Source organism: Chiloscyllium plagiosum, unplaced genomic scaffold, assembly GCF_037043375.1.
Source record: "Chiloscyllium plagiosum isolate Xiang-an unplaced genomic scaffold, Cpla_swu_hap1 HiC_scaffold_8, whole genome shotgun sequence".
Classification (NCBI taxonomy): domain Eukaryota; kingdom Metazoa; phylum Chordata; class Chondrichthyes; order Orectolobiformes; family Hemiscylliidae; genus Chiloscyllium; species Chiloscyllium plagiosum.
In genome coordinates, this window is record NW_028270146.1 from 20,077,080 (window position 1) to 20,100,274 (window position 23,195).

The 23,195-nt window shown below is 40.7% G+C and overlaps 1 protein-coding gene across 10 annotated transcripts in view; it reads right to left on the reverse strand.

The window, feature by feature from the left end:
* Positions 1-23,195, reverse strand: part of fam161b (FAM161 centrosomal protein B) — a 47,025-nt gene continuing 23,830 nt past the window's right edge. For 4 of the 10 annotated variants that reach the window (XM_087989638.1, XM_087989636.1, XM_087989635.1 and 1 more), the window contains exons 6-10: positions 21,693-21,820; positions 11,035-11,202; positions 10,670-10,769; positions 10,152-10,306; positions 6,055-6,521 (exon numbers count right to left, since the gene is read on the reverse strand). In XM_087989638.1, the coding sequence (XP_087845764.1) occupies positions 6,293-6,521; positions 10,152-10,306; positions 10,670-10,769; positions 11,035-11,202; positions 21,693-21,820 (780 nt within the window). In that variant the 3' untranslated portion in view covers positions 6,055-6,292. Of the gene's footprint in view, positions 4,307-6,054; positions 6,522-10,151; positions 10,307-10,669; positions 10,770-11,034; positions 11,203-21,692; positions 21,821-23,195 lie in introns of those variants that run through there. The other 6 variants (XM_087989634.1, XM_087989633.1, XR_006312694.2 and 3 more) reach the window with 5 other exon arrangements.

Consider the following 23,195-nt stretch of genomic DNA (forward strand, 5'->3'; position numbering starts at 1 on the left):
CATGGCTAGATAATTTTATTTATATAGATAGAATGGTATTTGCTTTTCAGAGTGAAACGTTTTGTAAAACACGTAAGGTCAGTTGTGTTAAGTGAACAGGTGTGAGACAGACTCTGGAACAACTGATTGGAACAATAATTATCCACATGTAGGTTGCTGCATTCTGTGCACTTGCCAGCTGATCTTATATTTCTGCAAAAATAAAGATTCTAAACTTGTGAGCAATATTAACATATTTTTGATCAAAATTTATGATATGCAATTCAAAAAATACACTATAGACAACATAAGGAGTGAACATTATTTAGTGAATATTCTAGTAAAATGTGTATAGTGTTACTTTCCAAGAGAATTTTTGAAAAAAAAAATCACAATTACAGCAATAAGAACAATGTTTAAGAGCATAACTATAGTTAACCTTTCTGTATTCTGTAGCAAGGGACTAATTTAGAGTGCTATCATAAACTATGACTTGCATGAGAGTTCATGTGACCCATCGATCTAGCCAATTATATAATGAATACATTTTCCAGTTAAAAGCTGAATCTAAACACTGTGTACAAAAAGAAACACAATTAATCCATAACAAAAATAAGGAATGGCAAATCGGTTCAATGATCTCGCTGTTGTACACTGGAATAATTTTTTCTCATAAGCAAATAACTTTCTGAAGTAAAATTCAGAGACATTTACGAGGCAAAAAAGATGCCAGCTTCTGATACTAAACAGGTAGGATTATTGAGCTTGGCTGTGAAGGGATTTTGCTTGATCAAAGCTCTTGCAAAATGTCTTGCAATGTTTTACTACATAGAAGGTACTATTTAAATAGAGTGCAGAGAGAATAAGTCAGTAGTAAAGTTACTTCTGTCAATAGAGTCTCATAGTTCAAGGAGAACAAAAAGGAAAGGACGAGTAGATTGGAAGTATTTTCTTCCCTCACAATAATACGTTGTTACCTCAACCTGGTTGTGCACGAAGATAAAAACTTGAGACTTTCTTTTAAACTTGCATTTGACGGTTTCAGATTCTGATTTATTTTGTGAAAAGGAGTCTTTTTTTTTAAACATCACTACTTAGTTCGCATAGCAAAACAAATTTTTAAAAAGAAACAAAAACCTGAAGATTGGAGTGTTAAAATAAACTTTTAAAAACCTTGAATGGATAGTTATTCATGTTTTTTAATCCCAGGAAAAAGGTTATATGGACATTTTAAACTAATATTAATTGCTGTGTTCATAACTTAGTAATTGGTAGCCTAGATAAATTGAACAAACATTAGCCAGAGAAGAAACTTACTTATTAATGAGTTGGAACTGCAAGTGATGCATTTGTAAGAGATTAAAGGGTAATCTATTGTACATGTAGAGGGGCAGGACAAATACTTCAAAAATCTTTAGCATGTAAAACTAAAGCTCATTAGATTGGGTAATATACTGACGGATAGAGAACTGATTAGAAGACAGAAAACCAAAGGAAATAATAAACTGGTCCTTTTCCAAGTGACAGCCAGCGATTATTATGGTCCTGCAGGAATCAGTACTGCTTGGACTTCAGCTATTCACAAAATACATTGAGTTAGATGAAAGAATTCAATGTAATATCTCCAAATTTGCAGGTGAGACAAAGCTGGAAGAGTGAACTGTGAGCAGGAGGCGGAGGTGTTGCGATGTGATTTGGACAAGTTGAGTGGACAAATTATGGCAGATGAAATTTATGGATAAATGAGGTTATCCACTTTGATAGCAAGAACAGGAAGGCCAATTATCATCTGAATGGCAATAGTTTGGGAAAGGGGGATGTTAGCGAGTTTTGAGAAGATTTGTAGCTCAGGTTGAGGTTCTAGATGTAGGTTTGCTCGCTGAGCTAGAAAGTTTGTTTTCAGAGGTTTCATCACCATATTAGGTAACATCATCAGTGAGCCTCCGGATAAGCCTCCACTTTCTATTTATGTGTTTAGGTTTCCTTGGATTGGTGGTGTCATTTCCTGTTCTTTTTCTCAGGGGGTGGTAAATGGGATCTAAGTCAATGTGTTTGTTGATAGAGCTCCGGTTGGAATGCTATGCTTCTAGGAATTCTCGTGTGTGTCTCTGTTTGGCTTGTCCTAGGATGGACGTGTTGTCCCAGTCGAAGTGGTGTCCTTCCTCATCGGTATGTAAGGATACTAGTGAGAGTGGGTCAAGTCTTTTTGAGGCTAGTTGATGCTCATGTATCCTGGTGGCTAGTTTTCTGCCTGTTTGTCCAATGTAGTGTTCGTTACAGTTTTTGCAAGGTGTTTTGTAAATGACATTAGTTTTGTTTGTTGTCTGTATAGGGTCTTTCAAGTTCATTAGCTGCTGTTTTAGAGCGTTTGATGGGTTTGTAGGCTACCAGGCTCTGGCTCAGGAGTTCTACTCCACTATCATCTTGGAGTTAGTTCGATTGAAGTAATGGATTGTTGATAGTTTTTATGTGCTGGATGTTAGTGACAGGGTCACAACTAAGAGCAAGAATAAGCCCTTCAAATCTGCTCTGAAATTCAGTGTGATCATGGCTGATCCTGTACCTTATTGCTATATTCAAGCTTTCACCCCATATCCATTGCCTTTGAAATCACAAAGAAAGTCTGTCTTCATTGAATATATTCAGGTTACTTGGCCTCCACAACCTTCTGTGGTAGATATTTTCACATGTTCACTACTGGTTTTGAGTGAAGAAATTTTTGCTCATCTCACAGTCCTACATTACATAAGTACAGTGAAAAGATTACAAGTCGCCACTTAAGTATCTTTGTACCTAAGGTGATGCCATAAGTGCAGAGTCTTTGGTATAAAATTTTTTTAAAATAAGTTTGAAAAAAAATTCAGACAAATAAAATAGAAAAATAAAGAAAAAGTACACAATTTACAGCCCTTCCACCTCAGTCCACGCAGGACCTCACCTCCAGTCGGAGCACTGGGGCCTTGTCTTCAGTCCACACATTGGGCCCTATCCACACAGAGTTGCAGAGCCCCACTCTGGACTCAGCCGCTATGCCACCGACTGCCGGAGTTGTGCCCAGGCACACCAGCCACCTCATCGACAACTAACAACGTCTCCGCTCCTGGTCCCCAGCTGCTGCCATCGCCACCACTGCCTCTATGACAGCTCCCTCCAGAAGGAAGCAGAGGGGTAAAAAAGGCTAAAAAGAACTTAAAAAAAGGGAAGAAAAAAGTGAGAAAGGAATAAAAAAAAACAATAAAATAAAGAAAGAAAAGCAGTGCACATGCACTCCTGCTCAGGAACCCTACTCCACTGCCATCATGCATTACGGTTTCCTGTCTGATTATAGTCTATTTAATCTAAGCAGGGAAAGCATTAGTTTGTCCAGCCTATGTGCATTGTCAGATTGTCAATACTGATCAATGACAGAATGACAACATTCTAGACTAACATGCATTACCTTGATGCTGATGATCAAACCAAAATCTTTACAGATGTGGCTGCTGAACGTGTAAAAGGAAATTCCTTAGTTTCTTCAGTTATTGGATAATAGAATAGGGAATTGCTCATTTTTAGTGTGCTTTCTCTAAGCTTAACAGATTTATTTTTACTATTATTTAGTAGTGCTAAAAAGAGTCATTGGTTACCTAGTTTTCAGTTAGAATATGTAAAGTATTGGATTTAAGGACAGGAAACATTTGAAGGGCTGTCGGGGGAGCAGGAGTAAAAAGTAGGGGTGTTCCAAAGAGTTGGATAGTTCTTACAATCAATGGTCTTAACAGACTGAATAGCCTCTTCTTAAGAGAAGGTATACTTTACTTTCTAGTTTATTAACACGTCGATACCCAGCAGGAACGTCCTTCGCTCAAGTACATTATGTCCTTCAAACATGTCAAATGCAAAACTTTACATTAAATGTACAAAAGAGACATGGATGTAACTTGTGAAATAATATATTAAACTGATCAAAGCAAAATTCAGGTAGTTCATCAATGCTACGTCAGTAATTTTAAGAGCTGTGTGTGCTTGGATTCTGAAATGATATGTTTCCAAGGTATAGTGTACATTGGTAATTGGCTCACATTATGCTTGCTAACATATCTACATCAAAACACAGGCTGGAGTAATTGTAATTGCAAACCTAATGTAGAAAGAGTGAATAATTTATTGTTGTCTTTCTTTTAACTGAAGGCTAGAACGATTACTATTATTTACAGTTTGAATTTCTTAGTAAGGATCGTCATCTTGTTCTCCATCCTTCTTTGGAATAATTTTTTCCTCATCTACTCCCACTGGTTTGATACTTTCTGAAGGCTCACTTGTCTCGTCACTCTCCTGGTTTTCTCTGCTATGGAACAAAATGCAGATTGCCTTTAGTTCTTAATTAGAGCCAAGTAGCATAAGTGGGATCCTCAAAAGGAACAGATGCATATCAAATCAACCGATAAGTGATGCGAATTTGCTATATTTATTACAGCAATTCCAGTGATTCTTTTGCAAATCTAGCTCTGAATCATCTCACATTTTGTGGTTTTGAAAGTTCAGAACTAGATTTCACAAAATAAATCTTAAATCTCAAACATGTCAAATGCCATCCTTGCCAAGTACCAACCTGAGCAAGTTATTTAGTTCCCATTCATGAATTAAAACTTCTGTAGACCAATGATTTAGCACCTGGGTATTCAGCTTACCACAAGATATTTTTTAAAAATGCGAACACGATAGGGATAAACACATTGAAGCATTTAAATTAATAAAGGGATTCAATAGAATAGGTACAAGTAACTTTCCTCTGGCATGGGAAATCAAGAGGGGGCATAATCTTGAAATTAGAGCACGGTATGTTAATAGAAATCTGTAATTCTTTCCCTCAAAACATGGTGAATACTCAATAATGCAACTTCCAAGTTGCTGGATGAAGTGATGGATGGTATCATCAACAATGGCCATAAAGCAGAATTTGCTTAGCATTTGCTTAGTCCAAAAACATGCAGGTTAGGTGAATTGGCCATGCTAAATTGCCCGTAGTGTTGGGTGAAAGGGTAAATGTAGGGGACTGGGTCTGGGTGGGTTGCTCTTTGGAGGGTCGGTATGGGCTTGTTGGGCCGAAGGGCCTGTTTCCACACTGTAAGTAATCTAAGCTGATCACTATGTTTGGTTTCAGTTCTGCCAGTGCCAGTCATCATATGACATTATTTAAAACCTTGGTTCAAACTCAGACAAAAATGCTGAATTCCAGAGCTGAGATGTGAGTAACTGCCTTGACATCAAGGCCACATATGACCAAATGAAGCATCAAGGAGCCCAAGCAAAACTGGAGTCATTAGGAAATATTCTCCACAGGTTGGAATCATGTCTTGCATTAAAGGATAATAGCTGTGATTATTGGAGGTCAGTCATCCCACCTCCAAGACATCTTTGCAGGAGTTCCTCAGCTTTGGCATTTTCTAGCCAACCTGCTCAGAGATGTTTTTACACACTTCTGGAGCAGGTGGGTCTTGAATCCAGATTTTCTGGCTCAGAGCTAGGGTTGCCACCACTGCACCACAAGAGCCCCAAGTTATTCAGTTGGGCTGAGGACACTATCTTCAGCAGCTTCATAAATAACCTTCCTTTGAAGTGGGATTATTTGCTAATGATTGTACAATGTTCAGCACTATTTGTCATTCCTCACACACCGAAGTTTATCGTGTCCAAGTGCAGCAAGACAATATCCAGATTTGGATTGAAAAGGGGCGAGTAACATACACACAACATATGTGCCAGGCAATGAAATCACAGAGTGAAATTAACCATCGTTCCTTGACATTCAATAGCATTACCCAATTCCCTCCTGGCAGTGTCCTGGACTTTACTATTAACCAGAAATTGAACTAGCCTAGATATATAAATATTGTGGATACAGTGTGGTGAGAAACTGATTGCTTAGCTCCCCAAAGTACATCAGAGTGGTGGTGGAAAAGCACAGCAGGTCAGGTAGCATCCGAGGAGCAGGAAAATCGGGCAAAAGCCATTCATCAGGAATTGAGGCAGGGAGCCTCCAGGGTGGAGAGATAAATTGGGGGGGGGGAGAAGGGGAGGTAATAGGTCAGAGAGGAGGGTGGGGGAAGGTAACAAAGAGTACAATAGATGTATGGGGGAGGGGATGGAGGTGATAGGTCAGAGGGGAGGATGGAGTGGATAGGTGGGAATGGGGATTGACAGGTAGGAACAGGTCATGAGGACAGTGTTGAGCTGGAAGGTTGGAACTGGTGTAAGGTGGGGGGAGGGGAAATGAGGAAACTGGTGAAGTCCACATTGATGCCCTGGGTTTGAAGTGTTCCGAAGCGGAAGATCAGGCGTTCTTCCTCCAGGCATCGGGTGGTGAGGGAGTGGCGGTGAAGGAGGCCCAGGACCTGCATATCCTCAGCAGAGTGGGAAGGGGAGTTGAAATATTGGACCACGGGGTGGTGGGGTTAATTGGTGCAGGTGTCCCGGAGATGTTCCTTGAAGCGCTCTGCAAGGAGGCGTCCAGTCTCCCCGATGTAGAGGAGAAATGTAGTGCCCCAAAGCCTGTCCACCATCTACAAGGCACAAGTCAGGATTGTAACATAATATTCCCCACTTCCGTGCTCCAACAACATTCAAGAAGCTTGATACCATCTATTACAAAGTAATTCACTTGACTGCCAACATATTCTCAAACACTCATCCCCTCCACCATTGATGCTCAGTAACAGTGTGTACCATTGTCCTTGGTCAGTTGGCACTATTTGAAAATAGGTGGAGGACTGGCTCACACACCATTATTTGCTGGCTCCTATACCGCAGACTCCTACTATTTCTAACATACAAACAAGGAACAAGAGTATAGATTAGAGTGGTGCTGGAAAAGCACAGCAGGTCAGGCAGCATCCGAAGAGCAGGAAAATCGACGTTTCGGGCAAAAGCCCTTCATCAGGAATAGAGGCAGGGTGTCTGCAGAGCGGAGAGATAAATGAGAGGGGGGTGGGGGTGGGAAGAAAATAGCATAGAGTACAATAGGTGAATCAGAGGAGATGACATAGGGGTTGCAGTGAGAGAGAGAGAGACTCATTGAGATTCTTGTAGAGAGAGGAGGAAAACTTCTTCAAGGAACAAAATTATGAGGGGCATGGATGGGATAAATAGACAAAGTCTTTTCCCTGGGGTCAGGGAGTCCAGAACTAGAGGGCATAGGTTTAGGGTGAGAGGGGAAAGATATAAAAGGGACCTAAGGGGCAACTTTTTCACACAGAGGGTGGTTTGTGTATGGAATGAGCTGCCAGAGGAAGTGGTGGAGGCTGGTACAATTATAACATTTAAATGGCATTGGATGGGTATATGAATAGGGAGGAAGTTTCTGAAGAAGGGCTCATGCTCGAAATGGCGATTCTCCTGCTCCTTGGATGCTGCCTGACCTGCTGTGCTTTTCCAGCAACACATTTTCAGCTGGGTATATGAATAGGAAGGGTTTGGAGGGATATGGGCCGGGTGCTGGCAGGTGGGACTAGATTGGGTTGGGATATCTGGTCGGCATGGACGGGTTAGACCGAAGGGTCTGTTTCCATGCTGTACATCTCTATGACTCTAACAGAAGCAAGGTTGATGCTTTGAGTGGAACCTACACAAAAGGTTTCTCAATGAAAACGTATAGGCACGAAAAGAATTAAAGTTGCAATTTCATGTGCATCAAACTCTTTTGGGTTCCTTGTTCTCATGCAACATACCATAAGAATGATCTCTTGGGGGTTACTGGCCCATTATTTCCACATACTTCCCAAAGACCAGCATATGATCAGGAACTTATAATGTGCTGCAAAAAGAACCAGTGTCAGACTCTGCAGACTAAATACAAATGTGAAGGATATGCTGTTGTGGAAAGTTTGAGGTACAGTTATAGAGATATACAGCACAGAAACTGGCCCTTCAGTCCAACTTGTCTATGCCAGATATCCTAAATTAATCTAGTCCAATTTGCCAGCATTTGGCCCATATCCCTCTCAACCCTTCCTATTCATATACTCATGCAGATGCCTTTTAAATGTTGTAATTGTACAAGCCTCCACCACTTCCGCTGGCAGCTCATTACAATTATGCACCACCCTCTACGTGAAAAAATTGCCCTTCGGTCTATTTTATTTCTTTCACCTCTCACCTATGTCCTCTAGTTCTGGACATCCCCATGCCAGGGAAAAGACTTTACATTGAAAACATTGGCTTGACCTTCAGTTCATCTCTTCTGACCTTATGCTGAAAAATCACAAGAAATGGCGTTTAACTGTTACATTATTTCACAACTCCTTCTGATTTCACACTACACAATTCCTTCCCATCTCGTATATTTCTTTTGATGATTTCAAAGATAAAGTGTGCTATCTAATAGAATACAATGTTAACTGTATTTTGTTTCTCTCAGAAGCCAACCATTTGTTTTCTTACACCAAGGGGTATCTGACCTCAGTCAGATGGGTGCATGGAGGCATGATATGGGACTACCCTGAATGGCAAAAACAATGTTGAAAATTTGGGAAATAGTACTACAAACCACTTCTTATCATTTGTTTCAAGTGTCCATGTAAAGCTACTCACCACCACCCCAAATATCATCCTCCCAGCAAAATATTTATTTAGAGTCAGAGAGTGATCGAGATGTACAGCATTCCAACAGTAGCCTAACCAATGTCTTGTACAGCCGCAATGTGACCTCCCAACTCCGGTACTCAATACTCTGACCAATAAAGGAAAGCATACCAAATGCCTTCTTCACTATCCTATCTACCTGCGACTCCACTTTCAAGGAGTTATGAACCTGCACTCCAAGGTCTCTTTGTTCAGCAACACTCCCTAGGACCTTACCATTAAGTGTATAAGTCCTGCTAAGATTTGCTTTCCCAAAATGCTGCACCTCGCATTTATCTGAATTAAACTCCATTTGACACTTCTCAGCCCATTGGCCCATCTGGTCCCGATCCTATTGTAATCAGAGGTAACCCTCCTTGCTGTCCACTTCACCTCCAATTTTGGTGTCATCTGCAAACTTACTAACTGTATCTCTTATGCTCGCATCCAAATCATTTACGTAAATGACAAAAAGTAGAGGACCCAGCACCGATCCTTGTGGCACTCCACTGGTCACAGGCCTTCAGTCTGAAAAACAACCCTCCACCACCACCCTCTGTCTTCTACCTTTGAGCCAGTTCTGTATCCAAATGGCTAGTTCATCCTGTATTCCATGAAATCTAACCTTGCTAATCAGTCTCCCATGGGGAACCTTGTCGAACGCCTTATTGAAGTCCATATAGATCACATCTACTGCTCTGCCCACATCAATCTTCTTTGTTACTTCTTCAAAAAACTCAATCAAGTTTGTGAGACATGATTTCCCATGCACAAAGCCATGTTGACTATCCTTAATGAGTCCTTGCCTTTGCAAATACATGTACATCCTGTCCCTCAGGATTCCCTCCAATAACTTGCCCACCACTGAGGTCAGGCTCACCAGTCTATAGTTCTCTGGCTTGTCTTTACCGCCCTTCTTAAACAGTGGCACCACATTTGCCAACCTCCGGTCTTCCGGCACCTCACCTGTGACTATCGATGGTACAAATATCTCAGCAAGAGGCCCAGCAATCACTTCTCTAGCTTCCCACAGAGTTCTAGGGTACACCTGATTAGGTCCTGGGCATTTATCCACCTTTACCCGTTTCAAGACATCCAGCACTTCCTCCTCTGTAATGTGGACATTTTGCAAGGTGTCAACATCTATTTCCCTGCTGTCTATATCTTCCATATCCTTTTCCACAGTAAATACTGATGCAAAATACTGATTTAGTATCTCCCCCATTTTCTGCGGCTCCACACAAAGGTCATTTTGCTGATCTTTGAGGGGCCCTATTCCCTACCTAGTTACCCTTTTGCCCTTAATGTGTTTGTAAAAACTCTTTGGATTCTCCTTAATTCTATTTGCCAAATCTCATGTCCCCCTCCTGATTTTCCTCTTAAATATACTCCTACTTCCTTTATACTCTAAGGATTCACTCGATCTAGCCTGTCTATACCTTACATATGCTTCCTTCTTTTTCTTAACCAAACCCTCAATTTCTTTACAATTTGACGAGTAATTCATAATTAAGTTATTTGCCAGAGTTTTGTAATAGCCCATTATCTCTAGTATGTGCAACAAAACATTCTACCTGTCTTCACTGTCAAAGCTGTTGTCTTCTTCATCCGATATTGTCAGAGGGATAGATGCTGTATTTCTTCCTTTATCCTCCACAAATTCTTCATCCACTCCAGCTTGCCGCAATGTTTCACGGTACCGTCTCTCAGCTACGGATGTAGCATTTTTCTAAAACCAAAAAAACAGTGCTGAGGAGAGATCTATGTTGCACACTTCCATGTGAGGGTGTTAAACTTAAATAATTTTCAACCTTCTGCTTAATTATCTCTCGTTTCCTTGTTTAATAGTTATAATATCTATGGCAGGTGATGATCACCTCTGTATATTTCACTCAAGTGATCATTTTCGTAATGTCCTCTTGACAGGTTATTGATCTGAAACGTTAATTATTTGTTTTCCACAAATGGTGTCTGACCTTTTGAGTGTCTCTAGCACTGTCTGTCTTTTACTGTAGATTTCCAACATCTACAGTATTTTGCTTTTGTATTTGTAGCTTTGAGTTTTACTACTTGCAATCATTTACTTGCTCACCTGAGTAACTTGTTCAAAGAGGAACGGTCTGCTACGGACTCGTCTCTTCATCTCCTCCATTTCCTTCATGTATTCTTTCTTCCGCTTGAAATCTCGCTGTCTGAAGCAACAATTGATCAGTTAGAATTTATGAACACAGAGGTTTCACAAATCACAAGGGACAAAAAAGAACATCTTTGGTTTTAGGTCACAGCGGAATGCAATATTGCCAACTGATCTCTTACATGCAATTGAACATGGCTATAAATAATGTGCCATCTTATCGTTAGATATACATAGCAGATAACAAATTTTATTATATTATTGCTATTACAACACATTCTCATTTCTGTATAGAAAAGTGGCACAGTAAGAACTGAACAGACCTATACTGCTTCAATGTTTGTTTGTAGGTCTCTGCCAAGCTTTGATGAGGGTCCATAGCTTTAGCCCGTGTCAATAAAGTTTTGCTCATGCCTTTGGTATTCATCTTGTACTTCTCCATCCATTGAGCTTTCTCGAGCGCTTGTTTGTCCCGTTCTTCTAGAGATTTTCTACGGGATAAAATCAGATTAATTTGTTAAAATGGCACAACATAGCAATGCTTAAAGTGATTCACCTAACTCAAAAAAATGTACGTGTCTTTCTGTTCTTTCTACCAGGCTTCTTCCTTGCTAGTCTGAACAGATCTTTGCACATGATTTTTTTCTCCAGTCTTCAGTTAGTCTCCATTGGGCAGGGTCAGAGAGATTATACATTTGCAGTGATCTGGGCTACCACACTCCTACTGGCCCACAATACTGCTGACAAAGCATTTTCCTCATTTCCATTCTTTCTTGCCTCCCTTTAATTCTGAAGCTTCCTGGTGCCAGCAAAACTGGCTTAAAGATAATAGGATTATTAAAATGGAGGCACGCATCTGTTTAAAAGGGGTGTTACCAACTGAGTCTCTGAGACTCAAACCTTTGGTTGTGTGCCTCCATAAAAACCACAGGTTGACAGGACCTTGTCAGGTTTTAATTTCTTTGTAGTTAGCTTTGCACATCTCCCAAATGCAATTCTCCCTGCCTGGCCTTGGTACCTGAGGGAATTATCCAACTCTCTCTGCCATCTCTTGGTGTCTGAGGCACAAATTCCAACTCCACCTCCTTGCTGCTCACTCAGTCCATAAAACCGGTGTCCTGTTTGACTGAGTAAAATGGAGCTTCAAATGCAATATCTGAAGCAGTACCTCTATTACTTTGCCTATTTTGCTAACACAGCCACTATCACAGAAAGTGCCAATCAGGTCTTTGGAAACTTCAGCCTCAATTTCTTCAGTGCCTCCTCATCTTCATTCAATTTGTAGAATTTCAATGCATTTATTGCCTTGCTAATTGTATGTTATAATTTCCCAAGTTCCCATCATTCCTGTCCTTGCAAACCTCTAGTGACTCACTGATTTTAACATCATTGTTTATATTTTACATGGTTACTCATCAATTTCTTTACCTCTATTCTCAGCACATGCCATTCTTTTGATGGTGGTCTATTGTTTGTTACTACTCCTCATGGTCCACCCTCAGTAAATAGAAACTTCTGGCATCATGTTTCTGCTATCGACCTTTATTCCTAAATTCCTCCATTTCCCATTCCACCTTCAAAATCCTCCTCAAAACATAAAGCTTCTACTGTGCTGTTGGAGGCTACCTTAACAGACCACAAAGCAGGATTTAGGCAAATGGAAAACTGTTATCTAAGCATAAACTGGTTGATGCAAGGAGAGGCCTGAAGGATCTTCCCTTATTCTCGCCTCAAGGTGAGAAAGCAATTTTTCCCTTAATCTTTGGCTCAGATCAAAACAGTGATCAATGGCACATTCTGATCTTTACAGTAAAGTACAGCATATTTATATATTTTGTATTACAATAATCAAATACAGTATAGTCATTGTTCTTCCCCCTTAATTCCATACACCTAATTGTGTAAAATACCTAATCAATGATGGGCATTCCCATGGACAACTCCAGGTTCCTAAGATCTTATGGTGTTTATCAGACACTATTATTTCAAGGCTTTGGGATCCTCCAATGCATCCACATTCCAAAGTTATTGGTTATAGTCCTTCAAATATACTCAGGCTTGCTTATCTCTCTAAGGACTGCTCAAATTCTGTTAGTCATTGTATTTCCCACAGTCCTAATCACATATGTAAAAATACAAAAGTTAATTTTAACTACTTGCTATAAGATTTGTAATGTTGATTTCGGTTATAAAGTTAGTTATAAAGTGTAAAGTTATACAGCTACTTCTACTGTTAGCACTTTGTAATAAATGGGCTGTGAACAATCTAGTTTGTTCAGGGCGTAACAGAAGAGGTTTATTAAGACTAATTAACATTCACATCTATGTTTAAGTGGGTTTTTTTCCTAATGGTTGTATTATACTTTGGTTATATGTGTATCTACCTCTTATGTTGAAAACTACTTCTATGATTATCTGAAAATATTAACAAATAGGTTCTAGTTAAAAGTTATGAGTAACTTCAAAGAAACAACTAACTACAAAATAACTTTAGCTGTTGTCTTTTCAGCTGCGTAGGGAGTCAATCTGGCTGGCTCACAGGCTGAGATTCATACCTGATGTTATTTATTCACTGGGACAATCATTGTTTCATTAATGAGGCTAGGATCAATCACTTGTCTGTCTTTAGGCAGCCTCTTATCAAAACTGTTTCAGATGGTTTCTCGTAGGGCCCCCTTCATGACCTTGGAGTAGTCCTGTTCAAAGTACCATTATGTTTCACTATGTAACCAGGCAGTTTGGTTTTGCTTATTTTTCGTCATCCTTCGTGTAAGCAGGCATGGGCCATTTTGGTATAAGCAGGTACAGGCCACCCTTACAGGGCTTCAATCATCTCCTGGAACATCTCTTTTCTGACTTGGTGTTCTTTAAATTCCTAGTGAGCATGACAGGCCATTTGTTCTATAAAATGTGCTGTGTACGCATGGTTACAGTTTGTTATCGTACAAATGTAAATTTAAGATGATATCTGAGTTTTTGTTATTGGCAGAGTGTACATTGCACTTGGCTTATTAATAAATGTGATCTGTTGTTGGCTGCCATACAAGAGTATGTTATTGTTGAATGTTTCTGAAGTGTAAGCTGTACTTGCCCCTATGATTATTCAGTTGTTATTGGTAGTAACAGAACTTCAAGTTGCTGGTGTTGGCTGTTACATAAATGTATAAATTGTTGATTTTGGCTGTTGTTCGTTGTTGCTGTAACACAAGGTATTAGTTGCTATGTAAAAGTAAGTTGTTGGATATTTCACAAGTGTGAGCTATATTTGGCTGCTGTTTAAATGTAGATGTTATTGGCTGGTATACAAGTGAACAACTCAATGTAGTTGCCCATTGTTTGGTATAATTTGTTGGCTTTCTCTCCAAGCTTGTCTTTTCCAGGAAACCTGCTTCCTCAAATCTATTTCAATCAAACTGCTGACCAACCACTTTTCTTCCTGGCTCATAATAGCTAATATTGTTAGCGGTTTCCTCTTCTCAGGTACTGTCCTACTCTTCTTCAAATCTGCCAGGATCATATTTGCTCAAAATAATATTAACCCTTCTTCCCTTTAAACTATTGCAACCATCCTCAAAGCAAGATGAAATAATGTGTATGCTGGAAGTTTGAATTAGAAGCACAAAGGGCTGGAAGAACCCAGACTCCTCAATGTGGATTCTTAGTGGTCTTCTCATATGGTTTAGCAATCCACTAAATTGTATTCAAGATGGAAGTTTACCAATAACACCTCAGGAGAACATATTCAATCTGGGGAAACACTGGCAGATTAAGTTTAATGTAAGGAAGTGTGAAGTGATTTATTTTGGTAGGAAGCAACGATGTAACCAAATTTTAAAGGACTTACAGGTACAAATATTGGAGAATAATTGTGTACACATTTTCAGAGGCACATATAATCCCTGGCTTTATGAATAGAGTACCAAATCAAGAAATCTGTACTAAATGCTTTTAAACGTAGGAGCCTGCTCAGAATTTTGTACCAAATTCTCAGCACCATACTGTAGCAGAAGGACACAACCTTAGATTGTGCAGAGGAAATACATGAAAATGGTACAAAGGGTGAAATTAGATGGAGAAACCAGGTTTCAGAGTCATTGAGTTACATAGCATAGAATCAGACCCTTTAGCCCACCATGTTTTTGCTGACCAACACACACCAAACTGTATTAATCCCATTTATCTGTACCTAACCAATAGCTTATTATGCTCTGGCTTTTTAAATGCTCATCCAGATGCTTCTTAAATGTTGAGAGAGTATGTGCCTCCACCACCCTCTCAGGCAATATGTTCCATATTTCTACCACCCCCTCGGTGAAAAAGATTTTTATCGGATCTTCTCGAAACCATTTATAGTTCACCTTAAACTTATATCCTTTGGTCTTAAGACACATCTACCAAGGGGAAAAGATTCTCACAATTTACTGTTTGTGCCTCTCTTAATTCTGTGCACCTCAAATCAAAAACCCACCCCACCTCCTCAGACTGTAGCCCGAGACAATCCTGCTATCAACACCAATTTTCATGTCATCAGCAAACTTACTAATTCTACTTTTTATATTCACACCCTAGTCATTAATGTACACAACAAAGAGTCCTAGCACCAATGCCTGTGCTACACCACTGGTCACATGCTTCTAATCACAACAACAACTCTCCACAATCACCCTTTGCCTCCTATTTAGTTACAGAACTGTATAGCATGGAAACACACCCTTTGGTCCAACTTGCTCTATCTTATCTTATCTTTGAAAGTTGACACTCAGGTGGATATAGCTTGTAAGAAGGCCTATGGTGTATTAGCGTTCATTAGCAGAGGGATTGAATTCAAGAGTCGTGAAGTGATGTTGCAGCTGTACAGGACCTTGGTTAGGCCACATTTGGAGTACTGTGTGCAGTTCTGGTCGCCTCACTTTAGGAAAGATGTGGAAGCTTTGGAGAGGGTGCAGAGAAGATTTACCAGGATGTTGCCTGGAATGGAGAATAGGTCGTACGAGGATAGGTTAGAGTGCTAGGCCTTTTCTCATTGGAATGGCAAAGGATGAGGGGTGACTTGATAGAGGTTTATAAGATGATGAGAGGAATAGATAGAGTAGACAGTCAGAAACTTTTTCCCTGGGTACAACAGAGTGTTACAAGGGGACATAAATTTAAGTTGAAGGGTGGAAGGTATAGGGGGGATGTCAGGGGTAGGTTCTTTACCCAGAGTGTGGTGGGGGCATGGAATGCGCTGCCTGTGGGAGTGGCAGAGTCAGAATCATTGGTGGCCGCTAAGCAGCAACAGGATAGGTACCTGGATGGGTGCGTAAGCGAGGACACATGATCGGCACAACATCGTCGCGCGCGCGGTCACACACACACACACACACACACACACACACACATTTCCCCTCTTACCTTAAACGTATGCCCTCTAGTTCTGGATTCCCCCACCCAAGGGAAAGACCTTGAATATTCACCCTATCCTCATGATCTTATAAACCTCCAGAAGTTTACCCCTCAGCCTTCAACGCTCCAGGGAAAATAGCCCCACACTATTCAGCTGCTCCCTATAGCTCAAACCCTCCAATCCTGGCAGTGTTCTTGTAAATCTTTTCTGACCCTTTCAAGTTTCACAACATCTTTCCTACAGCAGGGAGACCAGAACTGAACACAGTATGCCAAAACTGGCCTAACCAATATCCTGTGCAGCTGCAACACAACTCCTAACTCCTATACTCAATGCACTATTTGTAAGCTAATTTTGGACCATGTTTGTCAACTTGCATTGGATCTCATAGGCTGTTAATTTTTAGGATTTTTAAAATTCCATGCCTTCCAACCTTCCATGTGTGATCTCGTCAAAGGGCTTTATGACGTTTGTGTAAACCACTTCAACTACATCAGTATAATCAATACACTTGGTCATCTTTTCAAAAACTCAATTACATTTTCTTAACTTAATTACTGACCTAAAGGAGAATTTATACAAAATCTCTGGAGTATGGTAAGGTCCTAGGGAGTGTTGCTGAACAGAGACCTTCGAGTGCGGGTTCATAGCTCCTTGAAAGTGGAGTTGCAGGTAGATAGGATAGTGAAGGCGGCATTTGGTATGCTTTCTTTTATTGGTCAGAGTATTGAATACAGGAGTTGGGAGGTCATGTTGCAGCTATACAGGACATTGGTTAGGCCACTGTTACAATTCTGGTCTCCTTCCTATCGGAAAGATGTTGCGAAACTTGAAAGGGTTCAGAAAAGATTTACAAGGAGTTGCCAGGGTTGGAGGATTTGAGCTATGGGGAGCAGCTGAACAGACTGGGGCTGTTTTCCCTGCAGCGTCTGAGGCGGAGGGGTAACCTTATAGAGGTTTACAAAATTATGAGGGGCATGGATAGGGTAAATAGGCAAAGTCTTTTCCCTGGAGTCAGGGAGTCCAGAACTAGAGGGCATAGGTTTAGGGTGACAGGGGAAAGATACACTAAGAGATCCAAGGGGCAACTTTTTCACACAGAGAGTGGTACGTGTATGGAGTGAGCTGCTAGAGGAAGTGGTGGAGGCTGGTACAATTGCAACATTTAAGAGGCATTTGGATGGCTATATGAGTAGGAAGGGCTTGGAGGGATATGGGCTGGGTGCTGGCAGGTGGGACTAGATTGTGTTGAGACATCTGGTCGGCATGGACGAGTTGGACCAAAGGGTCTGTTTCCATGCTGTACATCTATATGACTCTACTGTAGCCTTGTGATCAAAACTAGTATTCTAGCAGCATAGACCTAAATCCCTTTGGAACCACCTGCCCTCTACCTTAAGCAAGATTTTTTTTTCTGAAAGAGTGTTAGAATAGGAAACTTCACAACATTTAGGAAGTGTTTAGATGAATACCTGAAATGCTATAGAAACAGGGCTGTGGAATAAGTAGTAGAAAATGGGATTAGAGTGGATGGGCATTCGATGACTGGGTCAAAGAGCTCCTTCTATGCTGTAAAGTTCTATGACTAGGCCTGGACTAATAATCCAGACATTAAAAAAAGTGTTCAAATCCCGCCATGGCAGTCAGGAAATTTAAGTTTAAACAAATTTGGAATTTTAAAAATCCTAAAATGATCACAACACAGTAGGCCATTTGGTCCATTATGTCCATGTTGAATTCTTGCATGAGCAATTCACCAACCCCTATTACCTACCCATTACCCATAGGGTGCTTTTTTATCCTCTCCAGAAAATTATCCAGTTCTCTTTTGAATCTGCATTCACCCATATTTAGACATTGCATTCTAGATCATAACCACCTGGTCCATAAAAAAAAATATTCTTTATGTCGGTATTGCGTCTTTTGCCAATCACTTTAAAGTGATGTTCCATTGAGAGAGTTTCCTCCTGTTTATTCCACAAATGTCTCATAATATAACGTATAAGGCCCCAGTGTCCCAGTATCACTGTACTCACTAATCAAAGTTAAAAATCACAACACCAGGTTATAGTCCAACAGGTTTATTTGAATGCACTAGCCTTTGGAACGCTGCTCCTTCATCATTTGGTTGTGCAGTATAAGACCATAAGACATAGGAGTGGAAGTAAGGCCAATCGGCCCATCGAGTCCACTCCGCCATTCAATCATAGCTGATGGGCATTTCAACTCCACTTACCCGCATTCTCCCCATAGCCCTTAATTCCTTGTGACATCAAGAATTTATCAATCTCTGCCTTGAAGACATTTAGCGTCCCAGCCTCCACTGCAGACTGCGGCAATGAATTGCACAGGCCCACCACTCTCTGGCTGAAGAAATGTCTCCGCATTTCTGTTCTGAATTTACCCCCTCTAATTCTAAGGCTGTGTCCACGGGTCCTAGTCTCCTTGCCTAACGGAAACAATTTCCTAGCATCCACCCTTTCCAAGCCATGTAAGTTTCTATTAGATCTTGTAAGTTTCTAATAGATCTCCCCTTAATCTTCTAAACTCCAATGTATACAATCCCAAGATCCTCAGCCGTTCCTCGTATGTTAGACCTACCATTCCAGGGATCATCCGTGTGAATCTCCGCTGGACATGCTCCAGTGCCAGTATGTCCTTCCTGAGGTGTGGGGACCAAAACTGGACACAGTACTCCAAATGGGGCCTAACCAGAACTTTATAAAGTCTCAGTAGCACAACGGTGCTTTTATATTCCAACCCTCTTGAGATAATTGACAACATTGCATTCGCTTTCTTAATCACGGACTCAACCTGCATGTTTACCTTTAGAGAATCCTCAACTATCATTCCCAGATCCCTTTGTACTTTGGCTTTACGAATTTTCTCACCGTTTAGAAAGTAGTCCATGCTTGTATTCTTTTTTCCAAAGTGCAAGACCTCGCATTTGCTCACACTGAATTCCATCAGCCATTTCCTGGACCACTCTCCCAAACTGTCTAGATCCTTCTGCAGCCTCCCCACTTCCTCAGTACTACCTGCCTGTCCACCTAACTTTGTATCATCGGCAAACTTCGCTAGAATGCCCCCAGTCCCTTCATCCAGATCATTAATATATAATGTGAACAGCCGAGGCCCCAACACTGGACCCTGCGGGACACCGCTTGTCACCGGCTGCCATTCTGAAAAAGTACCTTTTATCCCAACTCTCTGCCTTCTGTCTGACGGCCAATCCTCAATCCATACCTGTAGCTCACCTCGAACACCATGGGCCCTCACCTTGCTCGGCAGCCTCCCGTGTGGCACCTTATCAAAGGCCTTTTGGAAGTCTAGGTAGACCAAATCCACTGGGTTTCCCTGGTCCAACCTACTTGTCACCTCTTCAAAGAATTCCAACAGGTTTGTCAGGCACGACCTCCCCTTACTAAATCCATGCGGACTTGTTCTAATCCGACCCTGCTCTTCCAAGAATTTAGAAACCTCATCCTTAATGATGGATTCTAGAATTTTACCAACAACCGAGGTTAGGCTAATTGGCCTATAATTTTCCATCTTTTGTCTTGATCCTTTCTTGAACAAGGGGGTTACAACAGCGATCTTCCAATCATCCGGGACTTTCCCTGACTCCAGTGACTTTTGAAAGATCTCAACCAACACCTCCGCTATTTCCTCAGCCACCTCCCTCAGAACTCTAGGATGTAGCTCATCAGGGACAGGAGATTTATCAATTTTAAGACCTTTTAGCTTTTCTAGCACTTTCTCTTTTGTAATGGCAACCATACTCAACTCAGCCCCCTGACTCCCTTTAATTGTAGGGATATTACCCATGTCTTCCAATGTGAAGACCGATGCAAAGTATTTATTAAGTTCTCCTGCTAATTCCTTATCTCCCATCACTAGGCTTCCAGCATCAGTTTGAAGTGGCCCAATGTCTACTTTTGCCTGTCGTTTGTTTCTTATGTATTGAAAGAAACTTTTACTATCATTTCTAATATTACTGGCTAGCCTACCTTCATATTTGATCCTCTCCTTCCTTATTTCTCTTTGTTATCCTCTGTTTGTTTTTGTAGCCTTCCCAATCTTCTGATTTCCCAGTGCTCTTGGCCACTTTATAGGATCTCTCTTTTTCTTTAATACGTTTCCTGACTTCCTTTGTTAGCCATGGCTGTCTAATCCCTCCCCGGATAATCTTTCTGTTCTTGGGGGATGAACCTCTGTACAGTGTCCTCAATTATACCCACAAACTCCTGCCATTTTTGCTCTACTGTCTTCCCCGCTAGGCTCTGCTTCCAGTCTATTTTCGTCAGTTCCTCTCTCATGCCCTCATAATTACCTTTATTTAACTGTAATACCATTACATCCGATTTTGCCTTCTCTCTTTCAAACTGCAGACTGAACTCTACCATATTATGATCGCTGCTTCCTAAGTATTCCCTTACTTTAAGATTTTTTATAAAGTCTGGTTCATTACATAGCACTAGGTCCAGAATAGCCTGCTCCCTCGTGGGCTCCATGACAAGCTGTTCCAAAAAGCCATCCTGTAAGCATTCCGTGAATTCCCTTTCTTTGGATCCACTGGCAACATTATTTACCCAGTCCACCTGCATATTGAAGTCTCCCATGATCACCGTGACCTTGCCTTTCTGGCATGCCTTCTGTATTTCCCGGTACATGTTGCGCCCCTCGTCTTGACCACTGTTAGGAGGTCTGTACATAACTCCCACTATGGTTTTTTTGCCTTTGTGGTTCCTCAATTCCACCCACACAGACTCCACATCATCCGACACTATGTCATTCAGTGCCATAGATTTAATTTTGTTCTTAACTAACCAGGCAACCCCGCCCCCTCTATAAGATTGTTAAGTCTGAACAAACAATCCAGGTCTTTTTCAATATATCATTTCAGTTACATCACACTGTAAACTTTTGCTATAAATTCCATGTCTTACAATCTCATACTCCACAACCACCTGATGAAAGAGAGGTGCGCCGAAAGCTAGTGCTTTCAAATAAAGCTGTTGGACTATAACCTGGTGTTGTGGGATTTTTAACTTTGTACATCCTTTGTACACCCGAGTCCAACACCGGCACCTCCAAATCCTCACTAATCAAAAAAGTCTGTAGAAAAAGTGAAACACTGGGTGTCATAAAAAGTTATCTGGTTTAAGTAGGTAAAAACAATGACTGCAGATGCTGGAAACCAGAGTCTAGATTAGAGTGGTGCTGGAAAAGCACAGCAGTTCAGGCAGCATCCAAGGAGCAGTAAAATCGACGTTTCGGGCAAAAGCCCTTCATCAGGAATTCCTGATGAAGGGCTTTTGCCCGAAACATCAACTTTACTGCTCCTCGGATGCTGCCTGAACTGCTGTGCTTTTCCAGCACCACTCCTATCTGGTTTAAGTGTCCATTAGGGAAGGAAATCTGCTATCCTAATCTGATATGGCCTGTGTGACTCCAAACTCTCAGCAATATGATGAACTTATGGTTATCTTATAAAGTGGCTCAGCAGGCTGCTCAATTTTATTCAGGAAGGAAACTTACCAACTATGAGAGTTACTAATGAGAGTTTCTGTTTAATTTCTAATTTTGATTTACCTGACAGCTGAGTGCCTTTTCCTTGCAGCATCTGTTGTGTAGGTAGGAAGTGTATCAGAAGATAGTGAATGAATGCCACTGGAAGAATTGTTTTCATTCAAATGAGTCTTAACTTTCTGATGAGAATCCTGTTAATGTAACAGCAGAGTAACCATTTTATGTTTGAAAAGAGTTATGCAATATCATAATTATTTAACACAAGAATTGTATAATGATATAACCCTTTTTAATGTGAAATAAAGTCAAATTATTGCACTTGCACTAAAGTTAGGTAATTAAGTTGTTAAATGCATGTTAGTTACACCAAAAGAGCCCACGTATGCAATCGAGGGCTTCATTTTCACTCAGTCACCATCAGAACCATAATATTTGATTAGTGTTTACTGCGATAATTCAAAATAATTTTCTATTTTAATAAATCCATGAATGATCCATTAATTTAAATGAAGCCATCTAACTAACACAGAATAATAGTATAAAAATATTGATTTAAATGATTTGGATGAATTGGGTTTGTACTAAGAATAGGCTTCTTGCAAGTTGGTTTCTGGTGATAGGGTATGGTGACGAGATTACAGGTATCTAAGAGACATTTCTAGCCAAGCACACACACACAACCTGTGCTGGAAGGTGGTCACTGTTGCTAGATATTTTGCCTTCTCTTTCCTCAATGCCAGGATCAAAGAGCAAAGTTATGCTGTTGCTGCTCAAGACTCTCAATGCCATGGGTACTGGACACACATTAGCATTATTTCAAAAGTGTATTGAGTCTGTTCCATGCTGTGCTTAACAGAATTACCGCTAAGCAATCTGTATGATCCACAGGGTAAATCTTGATATCGATATCTCCAACCATGAATAGCTAACTCAGTACAGGTCACATATTGAACCTAGACCTTGGATACAACCTCAGATAGAACATGGAACTGCTTGATGCTGACTTTAAAAAAGTACAAACTCTGCTTCATACTTATAAACTGATAAACTTCAGCAACTCAAACAAGTTTTCTCACTAGAGGTGCACTCTACAGCCAACTCTATGTTACATTTGTAGTCTGGAATAGCTTAGTTGGCTGGACAGATAGTTGCCATGCAGAGTGACTCCAACAGCATGGGTTCAATTCCTGCGCCAGTTCAAATTACCTTGAAGAACTGTTCTTCTCAATATCTCCCCTCAGGTGTTATGACCATCAGGTAAAGCCAATACTAGATGTCTGCCTAAATGAGACAGCAGCCCTATGATCTGGGAAGACCATGGAGATTTTACCTTTACCTGAAATCATTAAGTGTAAATATGGCATACACATATAATTTATATATTTATGTATACCTGAAAGTACTGGAAAGGTGCAAGTGGTACCTTAAGATCATCCAAATCCAGTGGCAAGAAAGATGATCCAACAGCAGCATCCTCTCCAAAGCCAAACAGTCCAACATTAAGGCGTTACTTACACAAAGCCAGTTTTAGTTTGCGTGCCCCACTCCTGTAGCAACTGCTCAATT